Source organism: Schistocerca serialis, chromosome 3 (genome assembly GCF_023864345.2).
Source record: "Schistocerca serialis cubense isolate TAMUIC-IGC-003099 chromosome 3, iqSchSeri2.2, whole genome shotgun sequence".
Taxonomy (NCBI): domain Eukaryota; kingdom Metazoa; phylum Arthropoda; class Insecta; order Orthoptera; family Acrididae; genus Schistocerca; species Schistocerca serialis.
In genome coordinates, this window is record NC_064640.1 from 977625596 (window position 1) to 977652212 (window position 26617).

Below are 26617 nucleotides of genomic sequence, written 5' to 3' on the forward strand. Positions count from 1 at the left end.
CCACCCATAGCATGTGTCTTTTTAACTCATCCAAAAACTATAGGTAACTTTTTCAACAATAACATTGTTAGCGAATAGCATATAGAGGTCACTGATAATTACTACTTTTTTGAATTCATATTGCCATTTCCTCATTCCACATCTCTGAAGGTCCTCATACACAATGAAATCTATTGAAAACAACTGTAAATGAATCAAGGTGTTTCCTAATTCTAGTGCTGTGAGAACTGTACTAGTTTTTGTTATTCTATTTTCAGTTCCATCTTTTAATTTTTCTGCTTTCCATTTTGTTTTCTTTTTCTCATGCTCAATATTTCCACTTCCTATGTACATATTCATTTTTGTTTTCTCATGAAGCTGAACAATGATATGAAGTTCAATGCTATCAATTATTTTGTTCATGTGAAGTGGCATCACATCACACACCAGTTATATACAGAGCATTTAATTCTCCAGGGTTTTATGGTAATCAGTACTCACATAGGTTGGTTCTGATCTCTGAATGATGCTCTATCCCATTGCATGGATAATGTGACAGCTGATGTATTGGTTTCAACGAAAATTAAATTACACAATGTAGAAACAGCCTTGGAAAAATATGAGAAGATTGTTGTAGCATTTAGCACTTAAGACTGGTTTGTCAGATTCCCTTGTTTTTTGGACCTTTCATTCTTTCCTCTTATGGAGGAAAATGGACTGTTTGAGAGCAAAACCATGATTCTCTTTGCAGTCAATTGTAAGGGATTTTATTCTGTTTTGTATCTCTATTATTTGTGTCAGTTGGTGCCAGGGGATGGTGAACTTATATCTCCAAATTGGGAATTTATTTGGTGGGGATTATTGGGTACAGTTCTGGTATGCATCTTACAGCTAAGGAAAAAACCTTCTAAAACCCTGCCCAGAACTGCTTGTGTGGCCACCTTGCATATACTGTTGTCATCTCACCATCTCTGTGCCTCATTCTGTTGATTTATTTCCACCACAGCAGCATGTTCTGTGGGAGCTGTCAGAAAATTGAAAAGTGCAACTATTTCATCTGTTTGTGACCTCTGATTCACTATCTCAGGGCAGGGTCTTCCATTTGTGACACCTGATCCTCCTTCATCAGCTTTGCTGCATAGCCATCAGTGTGCAAAGGTTGTGATGTGGTTTCCTCATGTGTACACGTGTTGGTCCTCTTGGCAACATGCATTTCTTTCAGATGCCACTTGTGTACCTCCCACAGGATACACCTGATGGCTTCCACATCAATGTGGTGTGTGATCCTGAACCTGCTTTGTACTTCTTCCAGGGTGGGGTTCTTCCAGGGTTGGGTTGATCGTGACTAGCAAGCTGTCTTCATCATCATAGCAATTAAGAGGGGGAGGGTGTCCCTTGCTTGACGCTGCAACAGAGTTGTCCAGCACATTCTGCTGCAAGGCATGTACTCCACATGCATTGCTGCCACCAAGGCTGAGGTGCTGATGTGGAGAATGTTGCTTCTGTAATCGCTAGCCAGTGACTGCCTCAAGGTGGACATTCCCCACCCTCACTGCTCTCATTGTTTGGAGGGTGCTCACAAAACAAACTGTGTGTCATGTTGCCTGGCATCTGGCAGGCTCCAGTGGCACTGTGGCATGCACACTGGCATCTCATCTTTGTCTTTGTCCTGACACAGTGCAAAGACTTCACTTCACTGTACTGCATTGCAGCCTAGTCATCTGGTAAAATGCCTCTTGCCACAGTTCACACATGTCAGTGATTCCTGTTGATTCCTATCACATTTGCAACTTGTGTCATCACCAACACACTTATCACATATAGGGTTGAAGTTACAGTACATTGGAACATGCCCAAACTGTTGTCAGTGATAGCACTGTGGGTCTTGCTTTGAGTCCTCTGTCATCTTTTCAGTCTTCACCAAATATCTTAAATATTTTGGTGATGAAGGAAAAACATCTCAGAGTCTGGTATGACTTCCTATTGCTTAGCTGGCAGTCTGGAGGCTGTACAGTCATCTTCAGGATGAACAACAGTGGCACCTTCCATTTTGAACCCTGGTGTCATTAGCAGAGTCCCAGCAGTAGCACATTGGACAGTATTCAGGAGGATGATGGTTCAGACACACATCCTGCCATCCCAATGTAGGTTTTCCATGATTTCCCTAAGCTGATCCTCAAAAATGTCGAGAGGATTCCTTCAAAAGAATATAGCCAATTTCCTTCCCTATTCTCAAAACAACTCCAGCTCATGTTCTATCTCTAATGACCTCAATGTCAACAGGACATTAAACCCCAGCCTTCCTTCCTTCCCTTTAGTAGCCCAGCATGTGGAAGCAAGTGGCAATCTCATCACAGGCCACCATCCACAGTAGCCCTTGGACGAGTGTTTTAATGTAGCACCTTTGACTGTCAGTGGACACAGGATCATATACTGGAATGCTTGGCTATCTGCTTTGTGGTCTAGTGTTGCGACCACACTTACCTGCATGACAGGACCATCATAGATCACCATATTTCAAAAGCCTGATTTGGCAAGTTTTTTTCAGATCCTCTCACATCTCATTTCACATGATGTTGCCCAATTATCAGATGTACACAGGCATCATTGTGGTCTTCTCATCTGGCAAAGATAAGCACGACTTGCATTTTCGGCTGTAAACTTCCATCCTGCCACAAGATACTTCCTCTTCTTCTTCTTTGGCACAGTACTGCAGCCAGTCTACACTTTCAGTCAGCTCAGAATAGTCAGATTCTGGTACATCTGGCTTGTCAGGTTTCTTTGTAGTAGTTTTGAGCAAGGCCTCCAGCCAGTTTGCAGTTTCTGTTAACTCAAGTGAGTTAACTTCCACTGCTCCTGGCTTGTCAGCTTCTTCACCTTTCTGCCTTTGTCTTTCACCATAATGTTATGGGTGGCAGCAGGTAAGGTAGTTTTGCTTTCCTGCAGTGAAAACTGCCTACAATGTTCCTTCTCATAGCATAGTTTTCCAGTTTCATCTACTCACAAAGCTTTACACAAACTCAAACTCAAACTTAACATAGTAACAGTAGTTTATCAATTGACAATTCAGATACTAATGCTCAATCTCAGTACTGCAACTGGCTGTTGCAGTGTGTGCATTATGGAAAGGTTTATTCTGAAATGCTCTTTCTTCTGACGTATGTCTCCATTTATCAGGGTGTGATTTTCCACCGAACCATAATATCTGATAGGTGTGTGAATAATCTTCTGCAATCTTCTTTCAGAGAACTAATAGCTAAGAAAAAGATGCATACTATCGGAAGGTAAATTCGCTCAAGAAAACTATAAAATTGTGAGACAGAATTGCTGGCCAATACTTACGTTGAGGATGCAAAATACTTAGTACTGCTGACAGACACACATAAAAGTACAAAACACTATCCTAGACTTTGGAACTATTATTTCCCTCCTTGAGGAGGAGAGAGGATAATTATATCTTGCAGGAAAATGCAAGAGCACATACTGCCAGTATGCATACACTAGCATTATGATGTGTTTTTAATGACTCATGCTGCTAATATGTGTAGTGTATTTTGAAGCTGATATGTCACCTGCCACATTGTCTGAGACTAAGTAATGGGCCAGAGCATCAGGCATAGATCACAGACTGCCTACAAAGATATCAGTTTCCATACAATGCGAAAGACAGTGCCTGCATCATACATGAAACACCCCGTGCTTAGAATGTCCAGTTCACAATTCCATCTAATATGCATCCTGTAAGTCCTTCTATAGACTGCTGCAGAAAGTTCAGACTCAAAATAATACTGAAACTTATCTTCATGTGATAAAAGGTAATATGTATCTATATTGCTGAAATGTTGAGCAAAGAGTTTTTTTAACGTCATGTTAGCATCATGACTATGTTAGTTTTATTTCCATTCCTGTAACCTCGTCCATTTCAACATTTTCATGTTATTCCATTTGTAATGATAATAAACTACATTTGTACATTTTGATGTGAAAAAATTGTGTATGTTACTGTAGGTGTTTGGAAACTTGTGTGCTTCTATCTTTTATTGTTGTATTTCATTTATCACAAAGTGCTTTCAGCCAGAAAGAATTTTCTTACTGAGTTTATAGTGTTTTATGGGTATATCAGATCCTGCAGTTATTGTTTTTTGCCTTCAGTGTATATACTTGCAATTTTTTGTACTAACTGACAAAGAATGAAATTAATTCAGGTTCCTGTATGAACTTGATTTCAATTTCATTTATGTGTTCTCTTCTGTATTGACATTAATAATAATGTTCTTCCTTTCATACTTTGTTACTATTTAATGTCACATTTATTATCATCATTACACATTTTTCACCTATTTGTCATGTTCCACTCTTGAGCTTTAATGCTGTCTTCTAGTATTTACAAATACTTAAGAATATTCTTCTTTCTACTGTTCTCACTATACTGATGTTTCAGGATTCATCTGTTTCCTGTAATTCTTACAGTATCTTATTACTTTACTACCAATTTTGTTTCTTCCATTTCTTCTGATTAGCATTATTTTGAATTTTGCTCTTTTATCTGCAGTTCTGACATTTGAATGAACTAAACCAAAAGCATTTATTCCTAACAAGTTAGCTAACTGTTCACTGAAAAATTTTATGGCTGCTTCTTCATTGCTCATCTGATCCTTTACTACTGGCTTGAACTTCTCCATTATGTATTAACATCACAAAAATATGTTGGTGTAGAGCATCATTGTAGTTTTTCTTATTCATATTGCGGGTATATGTTCTTCTGCACATTCAAAAAAAATCTCCATGCCTGTAAATTTTTTATCTTCTGTAACTGAAACCAAATATTGTAAATGTTATTACAAATATCTGCATATTATGATCTGAGTGCATTCCAATATGTATTTGCATGGAGACTAAACTGTTTTGTTATTTCTGTTTTTCAAAACCAGTGTAATTAAAATGTAATACACAAAATAAATGTGTTGATAAATAAATGTTTCTTTGCTTTTATCCACATATTATTTACACAACAATGAAGTTACCTTTACTCACAAATAATGTACTACTAATTTTTTGTTGATGAATCTATGATGTCCTCTGATAGCTGATCATCAAAGTAAAGCTATGATCATTTTTCGGTAGACTGTTGCACGTTTTTCCAACATGTCATATTTTTCATTCTTCTTCTAACAGCTAAATATCCATACTATATGTATCATCCTTTTAAAAAAGGTTTCTCACACTTCTTAAGTCATCTAAAGCTTTCCACCTTATCTGTTCTCAACTGCAACATCAGTTTCCATAGACAATTCTCATGGTTCCATTTAGACCACTCATAGTCTTATTCTTCCACTGACATGTCAAAAATGTCTTTTCTGCCATTCTTGCAATGTCCACTCTACTGTACAATCCTATATTATTATATACAACTCACTTTTCATTATATCCCCACACTAATGCAAGTTGCATTTTTGGATAATCCTTGTGAATGCTGCATCATTTCTAAGACTAAATTCATATTGTAAGTAAGTGTCTGTAGTATCCTCTGCATCAGAGTCATTAAACAGATGAAACAGATTTCCAGCATAAAGCAAAATCAGAAAATTGGGTTATGCGGAAAGATAGCTAAGGTACTTCAATTATATCTGACGAACTCACTGATGAGTAGACAGCCCAATATAACCTTCCCTGCATTTTTTGCAATGACAAACCTTTTGTTAGTGTTCCAGCATGTGACTTCAGTCAAGATCTCTCACTTGTTTCATATATGGTACCAGTTTTCATTTTTTACTTCTTGAGACAGCAAAACTTTTCTATATGTTGAATTTATTGATATAGATTATTATACTGCAATGATTTGCTAATTGACTGATTAGCAAGCAATGTGTAACATAAAGCTATCAAATGTGGACTTTTTGATTAGCTTTTGGCACTTTTACTTTTACAATTCCTTCCACATCCATATATTCTGCATCAAAACTGGCCAAATGCCATAGATAATACAATGTTTTGAAGGTTCAACTGCCAATGCTGTTTTCAGTCCAAATTTAATTTGAGATTTCTTTTTATTGTTATACTATGACTCCGCAATAACTATATCACTTCATTTGACACCATGTTTCTCTAACAAACATTTTATCTAGTCTCCTCAAATGAAAAAGCTAGATGTTTACTCTAACTGCTTATGGACTAACTTACATTAGCTACCATATTGTCCTGTTTCTTTAGCATGTTTCACAACTGGAGGTTTACTATTTTCCTTGAATACAAGAAATTTTGCATGAAGTAAGCTTTATCAAATCATGTAACATGCTCTGCTCTTCTTGCTTATCAAGTATGTATCTGATGTAGGACCAGGAAATATGACTGGCAACCTTTTAGAAGTACCAGTCATCATGGCTTATGCTCTTACTCTCTGTGGTATTTTAATTATGCAGATTCATCTGCAACTGGTTCATGTTCGTGACATAAAAACAGAACAGATAAGACACATACATATTGTACTGAGTGGGCTCAGTGTATTCTGCAATAATATTTGTTAAGTATTTTCTGATATTAAAATATTAATATTACATTGAATATAATAGAGGGAAACATTCCACACAGGAAAAATATATTTAAAAACAAAGATGATGTGACTTGCCATACGAAAGAGCTGGCAGGTCGATAGAAACACAAACAAACACATACATACACACAAAATTCTAGCTTTCGCAACCAATGGTTGCTTCGTCAGGAAAGAGGGAAGGAGAGGGAAAGACGAAAGGATGTGGGTTTTAAGGGAGAGGGTAAGGAGTCATTCCAATCCCGGGAGCAGAAAGACTTACCTTAGGGGGAAAAAAGGACTCGCACACACACACACACACATATCCATCCGCACATACATAGACACAAGCAGACATTTGTAAAGGCAAAGAGCTTCCAAAATTCTACAACTGATAGACGTTAGAGATATAGGTCTATAGTTCTGCACATCTGTTCGATGTCCCTTCTACACTCTTCTAGAGACCTACGGTACACCGCTGCAAGAAGGGGGGCAAGTTCCTTCGTGTACTCTGTGTAAAATCAAACTGGTATCCCATCAGGTCCAGCGGCCTTTCCTCTTTTGAGCGATTTTAATTGTTTCTCTATCCCTCTGTTGTCTATTTTGATATCTACCATTTTGTCATCTGTGCGACAATCTAGAGAAGGAACTACAGTGCAGTCTTCCTCTGTGAAACAGCTTTGAAAAAAGACATTTAGTATTTCGGCCTTTAGTCTGTCATCCTCTGTTTTGGTACCATTTTGATCACAGAGTCTCTGGACATTTTGTTTCGATCCACCTACCGCTTTGACATAACACCAAAATTTCTTAGGATTTTCTGCCAAGTCAGTACATAGAACTTTACTTTCGAATTCATTGAACACCTCTTGCATAGCCCTCCTCACACTACATTTTGCTGCACGTAATTTTTATTTATCTGCAAGGCTTTGGCTATGTTTATGTTTGCTGTGAAGTTTCCTTTGCTTCTGCAGCAGTTTTCTAACTCGGTTGTTGTACCTCGGTGGCTCTTTTCCATCTCTTACGATCTTGCTTGGCACATACTCATCTAACACATATTGTACGATGGTTTTGAACTTTGTCCACTGATCCTCAACACTATCTGTACTTGAGACAAAACTTTTGTGTTGAGCCATCAGGTACTCTGAAATCTGCTTTTTGTCACTTTTGCTAAACAGAAAAATCTTCCTACCTTTTTTTTAATATTTCTATTTATGGCTGAAATCATCGATGCAATAACCGCTTTATGATCGCTGATTCCCTGCTCTGCATTAACTGTTTCAAATAGTTTGGGTCTGTTTGTCACCAGAAGGTCTAATATGTTATCGCCATGAGTCAGTTCTCTGTTTAACTGCTCAAGGTAGTTTTCAGATAAAGCACTTTAAAAAATTTTACTGGATTCTTTGTCCCTGCCACCTGTTATGAACCTTTGAGTCTCCCAGTCTATATCCGGCAAATTAAAATCTCCACCCAGAACTATAACATGGCGGGGAAATCTACCCGAAGTATTTTCCAAATTATACTTCAGGTGCTCAGCCACAACAGCTGCCGAGCCAGGGGGCCTATAGAGACGTCCAATTACCATGTCTGAGCCTGCTTCAACCGTGACCTTCACATTTCGGATCTCCGTCAATTTCCTTCGATACTATTGCACTTCTTATCGCTATAAACATGCCTCTCCCTTCACTGTCCAGCCTGTCTCTGTAGTATACACTCCAATCTGACTTTAGAATTTCATTACTGTTTACATCTGGTTTCAGCCGACTTTCTGTCCCTAGTACTATGTGGGCATTGTGACCGTTTATTAATGAGAGCAGTTCTGGGACCTTTCTATAGATGCTCCTGCAGTTTACTATTAGCAGATTAATATTGTTCTTCCCTGTTGCATTTTGCCTACTCCTACCTTGCACGTCTCAGGAATCGTATTGTCGGGCCTAGGGAGGGAATTCTCTAACCAAAAAAACCCACATGTGCACTCCACACGTACTCTGCTACCCTTGTAGCCACTTCCTGCATGTAGTGCATGCCTGACCTATTCAGGGGGTCCCTACATTTCTCCACTCAATAGCGGAGGTCGAAAAATTTGCACCCCAGATCTCCGCAGAATCGTCTGAGCCACTGGTTTAAGCCTTCCACTTGGCTCCAAACCAGAGGACCGCAATCGGTTCTGGGAACGATACTACAAATAGTTAGCTCAGATTCCACCCCGCGAGCAAGGCTTTCCGCCTTCACCAACTCCGCCAACCACCTGTATGAACTGAGAATGACCTCTGATCCCAGACGGCAGGAGTCATTGGTGCCGACATGAGCAACAATTTGCAGTTGGGTGCACCCAGTTCTCTCTATCGCCGCTGGCAGGGCCTCCTCCACATCTCGGATGAGACCCCCCGGCAAGCAGACAGAGTGAACACTGGCCTTCTTCCCTGACCATTCTGCTATTTCCCTAAGGGGCTCCATCACCCGCCTAACGTCTGAGCTCCCAATCACTAATAAACCCCTCCCCCCGTGTGCCTGCTCGAACCTCGCTGAAGGAGCGAGATGATTGGAAGCTATTCTGAAAGCCAACTGTTTTTTACACCATATTAGGCATGGTATGTTTCCACATTTTTGTCCACTTCCTTTGTAGTACTTTATTAAATAAGCTTTAAGTTCTCTTTGAAGAAACTTACTTTTATTTTCTTTTTAATATGTTGGATAATAGGTTGAAACTTCTCCTGCTGACTTCTCTATGAGGGCCAAATTACCAATTTCAAGTTTTGTTGTTTCATTTAGCAGTTTTACCTACCTTATGCTGTACACTCATATTTGTTGTTATATGGGGAGTTGTGTCTTACTGTTCATCACTGACAAAATAGTCACACGATGGTGTATACCTCTTAAATTTTATGACAGCAAGAAAATGCTTGCAATAATGTTTAAGTGAAGTTTTGGGTATGGTCCTTACTGTTCTTTTTATGTCTAAATAGCATTACCAGTTGTCCTGCATACATAAACTGATTGAGATGGATGTAGGAATGTGAATCTATATGACATATAGTTAGCATTTTTTCTTAAGATAACTTGGCTTTGTTCTTTATCGAGAAAATCTCTGTGCTTATTTCCTTGCACGTAATATCCATGCAATCTACCTATTTGAGATTGTTATTTTTATCAGTTCCTAAATTTGTTATAGTTTTCATTTACACTGCCTGACAAAAAAATGTGAAACACCTGAAGGGAAGGAGGAAACAAAATTAGATCTATTGAGTTGAGAGGATATATAAGATGTTATTTCATTGATTACAAAATCAATTCAAATTTACAAAGAACTTTATTCTATTAGCCCACTTATCAGCATGATGTTGCACATCCTCTGGCCTGGTTCCACACACTGATTGAGCTGGAAAGGGTATTATAAAGCCATTGTATCCTCTCCTGGGGCAAACTGGCCCGCAACTGTTGTAACTGGTCCTTGATATCCTGGATACTGGTGCTGGAACTGAGTCAACATCCAGATTGGTTCCACACATGTCCTTTTGGTGACAGATCTGTGGATTCTGCTGGCCACAGGAGTAGCTCAACATCATGCAGAAAATTCAGAGAGACATGTCCCATATGCAGACCAGAATTTTCCTGTTGAAAAATGGCAGCTAGATACTGTTGCATGTCTGTGATCTGCCGTTGTGCCATCAGCATTCCCTCAATCACTACCAACTATGACCTGAAGCCATACCGGATGGCTCCCCACATCATGATGCCAGGAGTAACACCTCTGTACCTTTACAAAAAACATTTCAAGATTGGGACCTCTCCACAAGTCCCTGCCATACTGCCTGATCAGGATCATCAGGTATAGTGGAGAACTGTTATTCATCAGTGAACACAATACGATGGCATTCATTAGCAGTCATGCCTCCCAGTCACAGCACCACTCCATATGGAGCTGTTTGTGTTGTAGTGTTAATGGCAATTACACACTGAATGGTAATTCCTTATACTGCTGTTAGTCTCCGGCCAATGGAGCAAGATGACACAAATGTTGCAGGAAGTCCATTATTTGTTCTCAGTCAGATGGTGCAGCTGTACAGGTGTTATGATGAGCTAGGTGCACAATATGGCAATCCTCCCCGGTGTTGCACACATGTGGTTGACTGGAATCTTGATGATATGTATGTCTGTTCTCATGTTCCACTGCAGATCAACATCTGGCCACTGTAACATCCAAATGTTCCAGAAATGAGGATATTGCATTATTTGACCCACCAGCCAAATGGAGACCCACAATGAGGCTCCTTCAAATTCTGCCAGGTACATGTAACACTGTCTCACACAAGTATATGTGTCACTGAATTCTCACACTGGACACTCAACATCTGACCCTGTTCACACTATTTATATACACTACTAGGCCTGGTACTAACATCATATGTGGACTTCACAAATGCACTCTGGTGGCCATTATACTTGTTACAGAGAATTGCAACTCTAATCATTTACATATCCAGTGATGGTGGGTAAGTGTATGAAGTTACATTGACATCCAACCATGTCTTCTAGGTTCTTCACTTTTTTTTGTCAGGCAGTATATTTAAATGAGTCATTATTTTTGAAGTATCTATGTCATACATTCTTCACTTTCTGGTCTGGAATACCATGCAGAATGCTTTGATTGGTTTGTAAAAGGATTATTTAGCAATAAATATTAATCTTTGCATTGAGATAATCCATTAGAATAAAATGGAATAGAATAGAAAATTTATTTATGCTTATAGTTACAACATTATGGTGATTTTATGTGGATTTTTTCCTAATTATGTTACAAGGAGGTGTTTACATGAGTAACTACTTTAGTAAAGTACAAACTGATCACTTTTTGCAAACCTAATACAGTATCCCATAGCGGTGGGTTGTTTTGGGGGAAGAGACCAAACAGCGAGGTTATCAGTCTATCCCACAATGAATCAGCATATTTGATAGGGCTGTACAGATTTTTTATGCAGCTTTAGCTTACACTGTAACTTCCTTGTTTAAAATTTTCACTGTCTCCTAGACACATCAAACTAGAATAAAAACTATCATGATAACCTTTATTGTCTTTATAAGGAGCAATTAAGTGTCATAACTGCTGCTGTAATAGTCCTATATAATAAGTAACCATCTTGTGATTGGTCAGCTTATGTCATCATGATGTGATGCTGTCAGAGATCATATTGATGTCTGTAATGCATGCCTGTAATGTCAGAGCATGAAGACAATATTTGCCTTTAACTCGACATTTCTGAAACCTTCTTGTGCAGTCAGAAAATAAATCTTGTGCTTGTCATATTAGGACCCTATGTGTAGCCCCACAGAAAGAAAGAACTGCAGGAAGTTGTTCATTTTGTGATTGTTGAGCATCTTTGTATTTTTGTTTCTAGGAGAGTAAAAGCTTAGTATTTATATCCCTGTAACTGTTTTTTAAAAACAAATGCTTCACATGTTTGGAACTCAAGTGTTGCTTCTCAGAAACAGTTGTAGCTCTGTATAATAATGTATTATAACTGGTCTCTTCTGGGCTGGGTTTTGAAGCTCTGAACACTGAGATAAAAGTAAGTGTGCATAGGCATGTGATATAACAGACTGGTCTAGATGTTCATCTTGTATATGTTTTATTAAATCATCTAAAAATGGCAACTTTCTTTCTATGTTCATCTCAACACTAATGATATAATGAAGACAGGTGAAGGGGTACCAGATTTAAGGCACATTCGTCTAAATGCTTAGTAAAGAAATTAGCCACTGCTGATGATAGTGAAGAACCTGTGTCCATTTCATCAGTCATTTCATAAAATTTTCTGTCATACAAAAAGTAAATGGCTGTCAAAGTGTTTCTTCCATATGGACTTTACTAAACAGGGAGACCATATCAAATCTGACCATAATATCATTTGGTCCAACTCTGACTTGCTTGATTACCTCACTAAACCTGTGAGGGTTTTTGATGTGGACCATGATGTTTGCAATGATCAGCCATAGGTCTCATGAATTTGGTCATATATTTGGCTACCCTAAAGGTGGGAAGGCCAATAGCAACTTTAGGAGCTCAGATGTTATCTTCATGACATAATTAAGTAGACCAGAATTCTTTAACAGCTGCACAATTTGAGAACGTAGGATCACATTTCAGGCATGTGTGTATATTGTGTTTGAACATCAAAATCACTTTTCCATGACATTCTGAGCTATTATTGTTAGTTGGCAGCATTATTAAATCTTCATCTCTCCAACAGAGCCCTTTCCTACCTAATCTACTGGTGTTTGACTTTGGAAGCTTTATTACTGCCAAAATGTATTATGCTCCAAGTCTTACCTAATTGGTGATATACTGTGAGAAATGTAACATTACCATTTGAACTCCGTTAATAATATACACAATGGGTATTTGGCTTAGAATCTATATACAAATCTCCTCAAGGAGAAAAGAGTTTCTTAATCAAGATTTCTGCCTGACAGGTTGATGACAATGCACACTGTATGGCTAGGTGACTCTTGGCTTTGCAGCTGTGTAATTTGACGCAGCAAAAAGACGAAGAAAATTTTATACAAGCATGTCGTAATGAGAAACTTCATTTTCAGATTAACCTTCTGATTTATATGTTGTGGAAAGACAAAACAATATTTAACTGAGTACCAAATCTTGTAGCACACCATGTTCTACTGTTAACAGGTTCAATGTGTGGTTGATCACATTCTCCCACCATTTATGCATGATTTCCATACTTATTTATTTTGCATGACTTCATGATAGATAGACACTTTCATCATATCCCATACTACATCAACAAGAAATAATTAACATAATGAAATGCTTTAGACAGTTCCATAACACCATCGTATGTTTGTTGTCTGTTGCTGTTTTTCTTCCCTAAATATTGTGATGGCTTTAGTCCCATACATTTTTGACTCACAATTCTTTTCTTTAGTTATTTCATGGTAGTAAATGAGGAATCAGCTGATATTGCCCTTTAGTTTCTTAATTCACATCTGCTTTCATGCATAAAAATTGGTTTTAGTGTACTCCTATTTCAGAAAGCTGTAAAAAATCTCTCTCTTTTGTTGAAGTATTTACCAAGTTTGTTAAATAGGTTACTACTGTATGTTTATTGATTTATGTTGTAGCGTAATGTATGTCAAATGAAAGTTTGACTTTCAGCTCTTTTATTACATTTGAAACTAATGACCTTGTTGTCTCAGTGCACACAATAGTTTGGTTTATCCTATGATTTTTTTCAGTTTCACTCACTACTTCTGTTTTGTTTACTGCAGTTAATCTGTCTACTATGGTCTCATGCATCTGCATCCATTTCTCCACTTCTGTGGACACTTTTAACTTCTGTCCATTTCTGTCTCTCCTTTTGTTTTTGGACGGCTGTAAATCTTTCAGCTGTTTCTTTTCTAATAAAGTAAATCTTTGTTTCCTTATGAGCTTAAAATATTCTTTACTTTTTATTTTGTGGAGAAGACTACACATATCATTTACTGTAATGTTCACAATATATTTTCAGTTTCTTTTGTAATTTGTATTCCATACTATTTTTATTTTATTTACAACTCTGTTATGTATAGCATGAACAGTGCAACAATAATAATGAAATATGTTACATAAATGATTTCATTTTGTATGTGCACCACAATTTTCATATACTGTTTCTCAGTTTTCAGGTCTGACATCTTGTTGTTGTTGTTGTGGTCTTCAGTCCTGAGACTGGTTTGATGCAGCTCTCCATGCTACTCTATCCTGTGCAAGCCTCTTCATCTCCCAGTACCTACTGCAGCCTACATCCTTCTGAATCTGCTTAGTGTATTCATCTCTTGGTCTCCCTCTACGATTTTTACCCTCCAAGCTGCCCTCCAATACTAAATTGGTGATCCCTTGATGCCTCAGAACATGTCCTACCAACCGATCCCTTCTTCTGGTCAAGTTGTGCTACAAACTTCTCTTCTCCCCAATCCTATTCAATACCTCCTCATTAGTTACATGATCTACACACCTTATCTTCAGCATTCTTCTGTAGCACCACATTTCGAAAGCTTCTATTCTCTTCTTGTCCAGACTAGTTATCGTCCATGTTTCACTTCCATACATGGCTACACTCCATACAAATACTTTCATAAACAACTTTCTGACACTTAAATCTATACTCGATGTAAACAAATTTCTCTTCTTCAGAAACGCTTTCCTTGCCATTGCCAGTCTACATTTTATACCCTCTCTACTTCGACCATCATCAGTTATTTTGCTCCCCAAATAGCAAAACTCCTTTACTACTTTAAGTGTCTCATTTCCCAATCTTATTCCCTCAGCATCACCCAACTTAATTCGACTACATTCCATTATCCTCGTTTTGCTTTTGTTGATGTTCATCTTATATCCTCCTTTCAAGACACTGTTCATTCCATTCAACTGCTCTTCCAAGTCCTTTGCTGTCTCTGACAGAATTACAATGTCATCGGCGAACCTCAAAGTTTTTATTTCTTCTCCATGGATTTTAATACCTACTCTGAATTTTTCTTTTGTTTCCTATACTGCTTGCTCAATATACAGATTGAATAACATCGGGGAGAGACTACAACCCTGTCTTACTCCCTTCCAAACCACAGCTTCCCTTTCATGTCCCTCGACTCTTATAACTGCCATCTGGTTTCTGTACAAATTGTGAATAGCCTGCCGCTCCCTGTATTTTGCCCCTGCCACCTTTAGAGTTTGAAAGAGAGTATTCCAGTCAACATTGTCAAAAGCTTTCTCTAAGTCTACAAATGCTAGAAACGTTGGTTTGCCTTTCCTTAATCTTTCTTCTAAGATAAGTCGTAAGGTCAGTATTGCCTCACGTGTTCCATTGTTTCTATGGAATCCAAACTGATCTTCCCCGAGGTCGGCTTCTACTAGTTTTTCCATTCGTCTGTAAAGAATTCGTGTTAGTATTTTGCAGCTGTGGCTTATTAAACTGATTGTTCGGTAATTTTCACATCTGTCAACACCTGCTTTCTTTGGGATTGGAATTATTATATTCTTCTTGAAGTCTGAGCGTATTTCGCCTGTTTCATACATCTTGCTCACCAGATGGTAGAGTTTTGTCAGGACTGGCTCTCCCAAGGCTGTCAGTAGTTCCAATGGAATGTTGTCTACTCCCGGGGCCTTGTTTTGACTCATGTCTTTCAGAGCTCTGTCAAACTCTTCACGCAGTATCGTATCTCACATTTCATCTTCATCTACATCCTCTTCCATTTCCATAATATTGTCCTCAAGTACATTGCCCTTGTGTAGACCCTCTATATACTCCTTCCACCTTTCTGCTTTCCCTTCTTTGCTTAGAACTGGGTTTCCATCTGAGCTCTTGATATTCATACAAATCGTTCTCTTATCTCCAAAGTTCTCTTTAATTTTCCTGTAGGCAGTATCTATCTTACCCCTAGCGAGATAAGTCTCTACATCCTTACATTTGTGCGCTAGCCATCCCTGCTTAGCCATTTTGCACTTCCTGTCGATCTCATTTTTGAGACGTTTGTATTCCTTTTTGCCTGCTTCATTTACTGCATTTTTATATTGTCTCCTTTCATCAATTAAATTCAATATTTCTTCTGTTACCCAAGGATATCTACTAGTCCTCGTCTTTTTACCTACTTGATCCTCTGCTGCCTTCACTACTTCATCCCTCAAAGCTACCCATTCTTCTTTTACTGTATTTCTTTCCCCCACTCCTGTCAATTGTTCTCTTATGCTCTCCCTGAAACTCTGTACAACCTCTGGTTGTTTCAGTTTATCCAGGTCCCATCTCCTTAAATTCCCATCTTTTTGCAGTTTCTTCAGTTTTAATCTACAGGTCATAACCAATAGATTGTGGTCAGAGTCCACATCTGCCCCTGGAAATGTCTTACAATTTAAAACCTGGTTCCTAAATCTCTGTCTTACCATTATATAATCTATCTGATACCTTTTAGTATCTCCAGGGTTCTTCCATGTATACAACCTTCTTTCATGGTTCTTAAACCAAGTGTTAGCTATGATTATGTTGTGCTCTGTGCAAAATTCTACCAGGTGGCTTCCTGTTTCATTTCTTAGCCCCAATCTATATTCACCTACTACGTTTCCTTCTCTCCCTTTTCCTACACTCGAATTCCAGTCACCCATGACTATTAAATTTTCGTCTCCCTTCACTATCTGAATAATTTCTTTTATTTCATCATACATTTCTTCAATTTCTTCGTCATCTGCAGAGCTAGTTGGCATATAAACTTGTACTACTGTAGTAGGTGTGGGCTTCGTATCTATCTTGGCCACAATAATGTGTTCACTATGCTGTTTGTAGTAGCTTACCCACATTCCTATTTTCCTATTCATTATTAAACCTACTCCTGCATTACCCCTATTTGATTTTGTGTTTATAACCCTGTAGTCACCTGACCAGAAGTCTTGTTCCTCCTGCCACCGAACTTCACTATTTCCCACTATATCTAACTTTAACCTATCCATTTCCCTTTTTAAATTTTCTAACCGACCTGCCTGATTAAGGGATCTGACATTCCACGCTCCGATCCGTAGAACGCCAGTTTTCTTTCTCCTGATAACGACATCCTCTTGAGTAGTCCCCGCCCGGAGATCCGAATGGGGGACTATTTTACCTCCGGAATATTTTACCCAAGAGGACGCCATCATCATTTAATCATACAGTAAAGCTGCATGCCCTTGGGAAAAATTACGGCTGTAGTTTCCTCTTGCTTTCAGCCGTTCGCAGTACCAGTACAGCAAGGCCGTTTTGGTTATTGTTACAAGGCCAGATCAGTCAATCATCCAGACTGTTGCCCTTGCAACTACTGAAAAGGCTGCTGCCCCTCTTCAGGAACCACACGTTTGTCTGGCCTCTCAACAGATACCCCTCCGTTGTGGTTGCACCTATGGTACGGCTATCTGTATCGCTGAGGCACGCAAGCCTCCCCACCAACGGCAAGGTCCATTGTTCATGGGGGGGTCTGACATCTTATATAGTAAATTTATGCATTGTAAATGAACCTGACTTCACTACCCTTATATCTTCTATTTGTAGTTATTACAATAATGAGATGGTTGCCACACCTCTAGAGGTGGGGTGGGTGATTTTATTATTCATATTGATCACTTCATTTAGTTGTGCAACAGTTCAGCTTGTTGGTAGGAGATGATAGTCAATTCAAATTCTGTTAAATGTTCACAGTACTTAAAACATTAACAATGAGAACTACTTCAGCTTGTTAAATACATAATGGTAACTCATTTATATAAAACAAGAACAAAAGTGGGCTCACTGAATGAATGATTCCAGAAAATTTAATGAAAATGTTAACAGAATTATAAAGCTGCTACCTCTATCTTTTGTTTCTCGATAAAGAATTTCAATCTTTTATTTTTGCAATATTTTTCATCTGATATGTCATCATGTATTCACTCAAAGAATTACAGATTACACTCATAACAGAAGCCAACTGTACATCAGCCAGTGAATATTGAAAAATTTTCAGTTGCAATAGCTTTGACAGCATTTGTGCTGTGACTTTGTGTCTTTTACAGAAATCTTAATGCAGCAGAACTCTTTTATCTATCACTTATAATTTGCAGCCATATGCTTCAGTCTGAAAGTAAGATCATTTTTTGTAGCCTGTCAGTTAGCACTTGATTAAAACAGTAGCTTATTCTCATTTTCATACCAGTTGTACAAGACACTCTATAGGTTTCACAAAAATTATTTACAAACATTATGTATCTTCTGAATGTTATACATTGATCACAACAGCAAAAGAAGATCCACAAAATGCACTTTTTACAAAATACTGACACCCATAAGCTGAAGGTTGAGAAACATTTCTTTATGTACTGTAACAGATCACTGCCTGATCCATGACAGATATGCACAACATGAGTGCAAATAACTTACTGCAAGATACCAATGCTATTTCAATTGATGACCTACAACCCATTTCATGGAATACACACTAGCAACATAACATTTATCACATGATATTGTACCTCTGTAGTTTGTTTGAAATCTGTCAGTAATATCCAAGGCTGCAGGAAGCACTCTGCCAATGCTGGGTAAATAGATGTGAATGAAGACTGGTACATAAACATCAATATATTAGGTACACGTGGCTAGAAACTCCCTTTGGGTGCAAGTCTGTTTAGTCACCTTGTAACCTTGTATGTTGATGGGGATGAAATGATGAAGTCAACACAACACCTAGTCTACCAGTGGAGAAAATCTCTGATCCGGCTGGGAATCGAACCTTGGTCCCTCGCATTGAATTCTGCCACACTTACCACTCAGCTATGGAGACGGACAGTATATTAGGCAGTATGAGGACCAAAAACATGTGGGGAAATTCTTAAATATTATCTGAGAATTGTTTCATATCATATTACACTTAATATCATAAGAGATTTCAAAGGAGAATAGTTTAATTAAGTTCATCTTCACTCTAGATCTAAATGAATTCTCAAATGGCTAAAATCACTAAATGATTGGCAATAGAATATACCAAAGCACAAGAAGAATATTTTATGTTTAAATGAGATTTGGGAAAGATCTAAAAAAATGATGGAATCAAAACTTTGAAATATGTGGATAAAATCGTTGTCTTTGTATGGAATGATACATCAAAGTTCATCCAATATAAATAAGCATAGCATCCTGATATTTTGAATTCTTTCTTTTGTAGTTAAAAATGAAAGGAGGTCAATGGAAGGATTGAGGCCAATGGAAATTGTGTCTACTAGATCACAGTATGTAAGACATTATTAAGATACATTGAATTTTTCTAAATATTTTGCATCATTGTTGAAAACATGTAAAAGGTTGAGGAGCAGGAGGCAGGTAGTCAGAAGTTTCTTTTTTTTTTTTAATTTTTAGTATTATGTATCTGTAATGCAAATCTATCTATAGGATGTAGAATAAATCAGAGAATTATAATAACAATTATGCTAATTATTTATAAGGCTTCAGTATAAGTCATATGTAAACAGTGAAAGTTTTGCTAATGTTACGTAGTAGAATGTCACCTAAATATATTAACATTGACCATCTGTAAATACAGAATTTTGTGTATAAAAGGAAAAGTTACTGCTTTTGGGTTATTTTCCTTATGGAATAGTACTCACACATTTTACCTTTTGCAGTAATTTTCGGCATTTGCTTTACAAATGTTACACATCTCAAACATCTAACTCAATGGTGCTACCACAGAATCAGCAGACGTTCTCAGAATCAACGGATTACTTATCTGCTGTTGTATATCTAAACAGCCCATCTAAACTCCCCTATCTGCTCAGTTGTTAGTTGTATCATTTGTACACCAGATAATAAAAACACTGTCAGATGATAATAAGAATGTTTCATTTGGGATGATTTATTGCCTTTTTTCTTTGTACCTAATAACTGTTTCCTCAAGTAACATTGCTTTTCTCTATTCCTTTCTGATTACCACAGCTGATTCTTACCTCTTCCACATTTTCTGTACTGTACTCCAGACAAAAAGATAGCAATGTGTGTTGTAATTTTTGTCATGTTTTGAGAACTATTTTGTTGATGCTTTTAATGGAACTGCATCATTTTGCAATCAGTAATTATGCATTCTTTCCTTTCTCTGTATCTTCACTTTGCTCCTCATTATTTTTCTAAAAGTTGACATAGTGTCACTTCGAAGCTGTCTAACCCAATGCCTACTTCAGTGAAACTGTTTTTATTAAGCCACAGTCATTAATTATTATAAAATGTTTAAATTGTCTGTTTTGGCAAATTACTGGCATTGGCAGGTGTTATCTACATATGTACAAGAAGTGTTTCATTCAAAAATAATGCAAATAATTCTGTATAAATCACAGTCACTAATTAGGAACATAATTTTATCAAAATGTAAATACATGCACTGAACAGTATGATAAACACCAAAAATGGCTCTGAGCACTATGAGACTTAACACCTGTGGTCATCAGTCCCCTAGAACTTAGAACTACTTAAACCTAACTAACCTAAGGACATCACACACATCCATGCCCGAGGCAGGATTCGAACCTGCGACCGTAGCAGTCACGCGGTTCCAGACTGAAGCGCCTAGAACCGCAGGGCCACACCGGCTGGGGGGGGGGGGGGGATGGGGGGGGGAATTGTTTATAGTATTGTACATATCAGCATTTATATACACAAAAGTATTTTGTTTAGCTTAGGGATAAAACTTTTTAATTTCTTGTGAATATTCAAATCACATCCACTGATAGCAATGATATGCTGAAATGAAACCAGTAATTTGAATATTTTATAATAATTAGTGCTCATTACCTTATAAAAAAAAGATGTCATTCTGTTTCTGAGCTGTAAGCTGTGGTGCCAAAGAATCTATATTTTTTATCCAGAGACACAACTCTATACTTAGTTTGTCTTACTTCCTGTTTTTCTGTGCACTAGCTCATACAGTATTTTTGCACTTATTTTCACAATGCAGCCTTTTGTCTTATTGCAGTTTCTCCCTTGTAAAAAGACTCTCTCTCTCTCTCTCTCTCTCTCTCTCTCTCTCTCTCCCTCTCTCTCTCTCTTGTTTCTACAGTTCCTCTCCACAAGATCTACCAGATGAATCATGTATCTTTGAGTAATAACATTTATACTTCTAAAATTTTCCCATCACCAATTGATTTTAGAGATACAATTGTTCCCACTGATGCAGGTCTCCCATTATTGTTTGCAACTAGGCTGAAGACACATCATGACTAACACCAAAGTTACTTGTCATATGTGTCAGAAAAGGTGATTGACAGGATAGCTGATGAGGTACTAGTCTGCCCACTAACCAGTTATTTTGATATGACTCAAGTAGCCCTGTTTCCTCAAAGGGCCCCTAACACTGATAACACTTTTATGGAATAAATTATAATAAATTTAAGTGTTAGCAAAAAATAATAAAATAGAAACTGTAACTCTTATAGAGATATTTATTGCTTACCACAAGTGAAATAACATTTTGACACAGTGTATCTGAATCAGTAGATAAACTAGAAGTTATAATGATATGATTATGGAATGTGTGATAATAAGAGCTGTCAACTTACTTCTGAAAATCATTACTTTTAGTGGTATGTGATTTTGAGACATGCAGCCAACTCCATTTTCCTCAAATGGCAACAAGTAGGTGTATTCTTGAATGACAGCACCTTCATCTACAAAAGCTCAATCTCCAAAAGCAATCTGTTCCTTTGACATTCTGTAACAAAAATATACTTTAGTTTACGCATTGTAAGTAATTAAGGAGTGAAGGAGACAACTTACTGAATAATGGAAGTGCTGAGTTGGCAACAGACACACGAGAAAAATAAAAACCTTGCTTTCTTTTTGTGTGTCTATGACTCAATTCTTCTGTCGGTAAGTGGTCTCCTTTTCTCCTAAATTATTTACATTCCATTAGAACTTTTATTGCCATATTTAGTGTATGCATTTTAATCGTAAAGTTATAAAATTTCCTTACTATATCTGACCGATGACTGGGTGGATAAACATCAGATTACAAATCCAAAAAATTGTGTACTGAATCCTAATTAATCTTTGGATATTGTTTGATAGTTGACATGCCTTTGGTGCCTAGTAATTATTTTGTGAAAAATTAAATTATGCCATAGCCCTGATTTTACATTAAACCATAGGTTCACCTGTGATTGGCTGAGTCAGAAAATTTTCAGTTTAGAAGAAGGAAAGGGTCACTCTCACCCAGAGGCATCATTCCTCATGATGAATTGTGGTCTACATCCACACCTATGTGTGTCTACATTCTTCAAACTACTGTGAAATGCACAGTAGATGCTACTTTTCATTTCACCACTTATTAGGGCTTCTAAACCCTTCCATTTGCATATGGAGTATGTGAAGAATGGTTGCGTAAATGCCTCTATATGCACTATAGTATTCAGATTAACCTTTTTCCAGAGAGTACTTTGTTTTATTACATCATGAATACTGTGTCAGTGTATTAATTACTGCTGTCTGTATCTGTGAAATAAATCACTCCAAAACTATTCAAATTCTACATTACAGCAATTTTGGTTGTCATTGAATTATTTGGAAAGTATCAATTCACTTTCTCAGTCCTGCTCCATGTGTTATTCAACTATTCTTTTTATCACTCAGGATGCAGGTTTGTCTTCTCATACATTTTCTTGTTTGATCAGGCAAACATCACTAATACTTCTTCATTTATCTTTGTATTTGTTTTTCTTTCTCTTCAAAAATTTATTATTTTTGGCAGTCATTTACTGAGTTTTATTGTCTAACTCTATTTGTTCTTTGCAATTACACTTTTTTACATGTGCAGTATTACAAGGTCTAATTATTAAATTTTTAACAATTATTTGTTAAATAATATGTAACATATATTATATCATGTTTTTATTAATTTCACAGCCATACAACAGACAAATACGTGTAAAACATGCAATGATCAGTTAACACTGAAAAGGAAAGAAAAACACATGTTGAGAAACACAGCACACTAAGATACATTCTGTTGCAGGGTTAGTTGGTTCTTATGTGAAGAATCTTAGGGTGAGAAAATAAAATTAAAATCTGGAAACTTGTCTTCCACACATGAGCAGAAACTGTCTTTTTAGATGCCCCTGGTTATTATATTGAACTAGGTGGCTAAATTCCATAATTTTCAGGCTACTGGACAAGGTTATACAGTTACATGGGTCCCTTCTGTGATTATCACTCTATCTTCCTGGCTTACTAATACATCACATCCTCTGTCTCGGAAGGTATGTTAGCTTCTTGGGCTTTCATATGAATAGAATAAGAGATGTTAGCACATGTCATTTTTATTAATTGATACTGTATTAGAATAACATTGGACAAAGAAAAACAACTTTCAATGCATAATCCATTCTTAATGTCATCTCAGTATTTTCATGTAGTCTCAATTGTGAACTGGTCTTAGGCCAAACATTGAAGAATGAGATAAGATGACTGATAATAAAACTATTGCCATATGTAATTTCCTTTGCTACAAGAAATACTGTTTGTGTGTGTGTGTGTGTGTGTGTGTGTGTGTGTGTGTGTGTGTGTGTGTGTGTGTGGGTGTGTGTGGGTGGGTGTGGGTGGGTGGGTGGGTGGGTGGGTGTGAGAGAGAGAGAGAGAGAGAGAGAGAGAGAGAGAGAGAGAGAGAGAGAGAGAGAAGGGAGGGATGACATCACAGACATATTACACACATAAACAGAAAAAATAAACAAGAAAGGCAGCTGAATTGAACATGTCAAACACATATTATTTACAGCCTAAGCTGTATTTGCTCATGGATAAAATGCTATTTTTGCCTTTATGTGGAAACTGACACTATTGAATAATGTTTCCATCACATACATCAATTTTAATCATAACTTAAGACAAACCTTAAGTGTGAAAAATTTTCTGAGTCAAAAAATCTAAAAGAACTGTAATAAAGCCTTGCTTTTACCGTAAGTAATTCCATGTTGGGATATGCATCAAACTATGTTGCACTGCAAAACTGAATTTAAAAATGTATAACAATAATTTTAACTCCTGAATGGAGCGATACATAAGATACAGGAAAGGCAACCATTCACCTGTAGCAGATCAATGTGTAGACCACAGTAACACATAACAGAAAACAGCATTCACAATAGCTCTCAAGGACCAGCTCTTTTTCCAGCAATACTAGACCCACACACACACACACACACACACACACACACACACACACACACACAGAGAGTATGCATTTGAGTGTCTGTGTGGTCATGTATGTGAATGTGTGTACTATTGCTGTAAGCTAGTGTCAATTCTGTTTTCTGTTATGTGTTACTGTGCTCCTTGTATTGATCCACTATAACTGACTGGTTGCCTCCTCATACTTTATGAATTTAAATATATGCTTATATACTTCCCCAGTTGGATTCTGTGCCACGTAGTGCTATTTCTGTTATGGCCATCTTATCTACTATGATTTGCTTCAATAGTATGAAATATATGTTAGTGTTTTTATTGACTGCAGAAAAAAACATGTGACAACTCATCAGTGTTTCATGACAAATGTGTGATTAAGGACATTTGATTTCCCACACAGGAAGAATCTATTAATTACCTTTTGTACTGAACACATGGCCAATTATATTTCATTTAGCCTTTGAAAAATTGTGAACAGGGGAAGCATGAAAATTTGGCATTTTCCTGTTTTATAATACTGGTATCTCTTTTAAAAAAATTATATTTTATCTTTTGATATGTTAATAGTTTTTGTTTCCAATTTTAATTATGCTAAAACTGTTTCTGAGGAAACTAAAATGTAGTCTCATGTATGAAGGTTAGATTTGTTTGTAATTTGAGATGCAGGTATATATGAAATACAGAGCACTGCACAAATGGTCTTCTGTTTTTAAAAATTATTTATTCAAAAAGTGTAAAATATGTTTCTGTTTGGGTTATTACATATGAGTAGAAAGAATGTGTGTAATTTGGTAGAATACTGTATTTCTCTGACAGCAGAACTTCTGTCCATTCATGCAGGTCCCCACACACATTCAGCATGGCTCTTTTCTTATCTGTGTTCAGGACTTTGTATTCAGCATATTTTTCAAACTTATTCCTCTCTTTCACTGTTCCTGCAAGCTTGTAGGCTTCCTGCTACATATCATTATTAGCTACACAACAAACTCAAAATGTCTTAGCTTACATATATCACACCTGTCACCATAGATTGAAATTATTTATTTTGTGCATTCATCATGATTATATTATGTGTGCATGATAAGAAAATAAGGAACCAGTTCTCAGTCCACACACACACACACACACAGTGTCCAGTAGATCCTGGTAAAAGAGAGATTTTTCTTGGAAGTGGAATACATCAACAAAATACAGTACAGATGTCGCCTTACCAGTGACTTTCTTTGGGTTATTTAAGTAAAAGAGTAAGCATCTGTTCCTGTATGTAAATATATGTAAAATTGTAAGATTGAGTGATCTCTTTGACCATGTTCATATAATTCTGGGTTATATATGTGACAAGGAAACGTATAGAAAGAACAGCAAATAAATATCTTTTGAATGAATTGTTGAATATGTGTGAATTAAGAACACGCTGTTGTATATATGCTCACAGCTTTTTAAAGATCTTCGTATTGTAACACATAGCTGTACTTTAAAATTAGGGCTTTATTTTTTTACACTTTAGTATTCATAAACATGAGTATCAACGGTTTATGGAAAATTTGTTAATATCTTGTGATGTTGCTTGAGTTCGTAATCACTTTACCTTTATTGTTAGTCATAAATATTGGTAGCAAAATTTCCTGTCAGTTTAAAACTGCATGCCAAACTAGGACTTGAGTAGAAATCCTTAAGAATGTTCTTATTGACTGAAATACCGAGGCATTTGCAATGGCTTACTTCACAGCTTTACTGTTCCAGTACCTATTTCCTACATATCAATGTAGGAATGATATACAGATAGAGTGGTTCAGACAAAGAAAGTCATACTGCAAAAGTTAGATTAAATTTCTGAGGAAACAAAATGTCTCTCCTCAAAGTATATCCACATAAAATTGCAGATGTAATCCAAAAAGCTGATGGAATCTTTCAAATAAAGAATGGCTTCTATGGAGATAAAATGTATTCAATGAATCTCTCAATTACACATAGTGGTTTTCATATGTTCACATTAAATGTGTGAAATATCAACAAGAACTCAGTAATGTTTTATCATCACAATTACTTTATTTTTCCATTAGGTACAGAGATGTTCACTAGAAAGCCATTGGAGATAAGAATTTTTGTTATCACTTTCAGGTTCGCATTAAGGAAGATCGCAAAAAGTCGCCAGTGCAAGAAGAGGCTAGGGTGGTGTTAGGAAGAGAAAGGAGTAAATCTGATGGAAGAGGCACTATTTGTGCAACAGACAGTTCTCGGTCAAAGCAATCAATGGCTGTGACAGGAGAAGAAATGAAGCAAGTTACTAGTGCTGCAGTTGGGAAAATTGGCACATTCAGAACTGGTAAGAAAAATTAATAGCAGTTAGCAAATCATGGAGCAAAAATTAGATATTAAATTCAGATGTTTCATAGTTTTTTAATACCAA

The 26617-nt window shown here is 37.0% G+C and overlaps 1 protein-coding gene across 1 annotated transcript in view; it reads left to right on the forward strand.

The window, feature by feature from the left end:
- LOC126471415 (uncharacterized) overlaps positions 1-26617 on the forward strand; it is a 491821-nt gene that overhangs the window by 404152 nt on the left and 61052 nt on the right. Inside the window, exon 14 of the mRNA XM_050099550.1 lies at positions 26329-26533. Within this exon, the coding sequence (XP_049955507.1) occupies positions 26329-26533 (205 nt within the window). The remainder of the gene's footprint in view (positions 1-26328; positions 26534-26617) is intronic.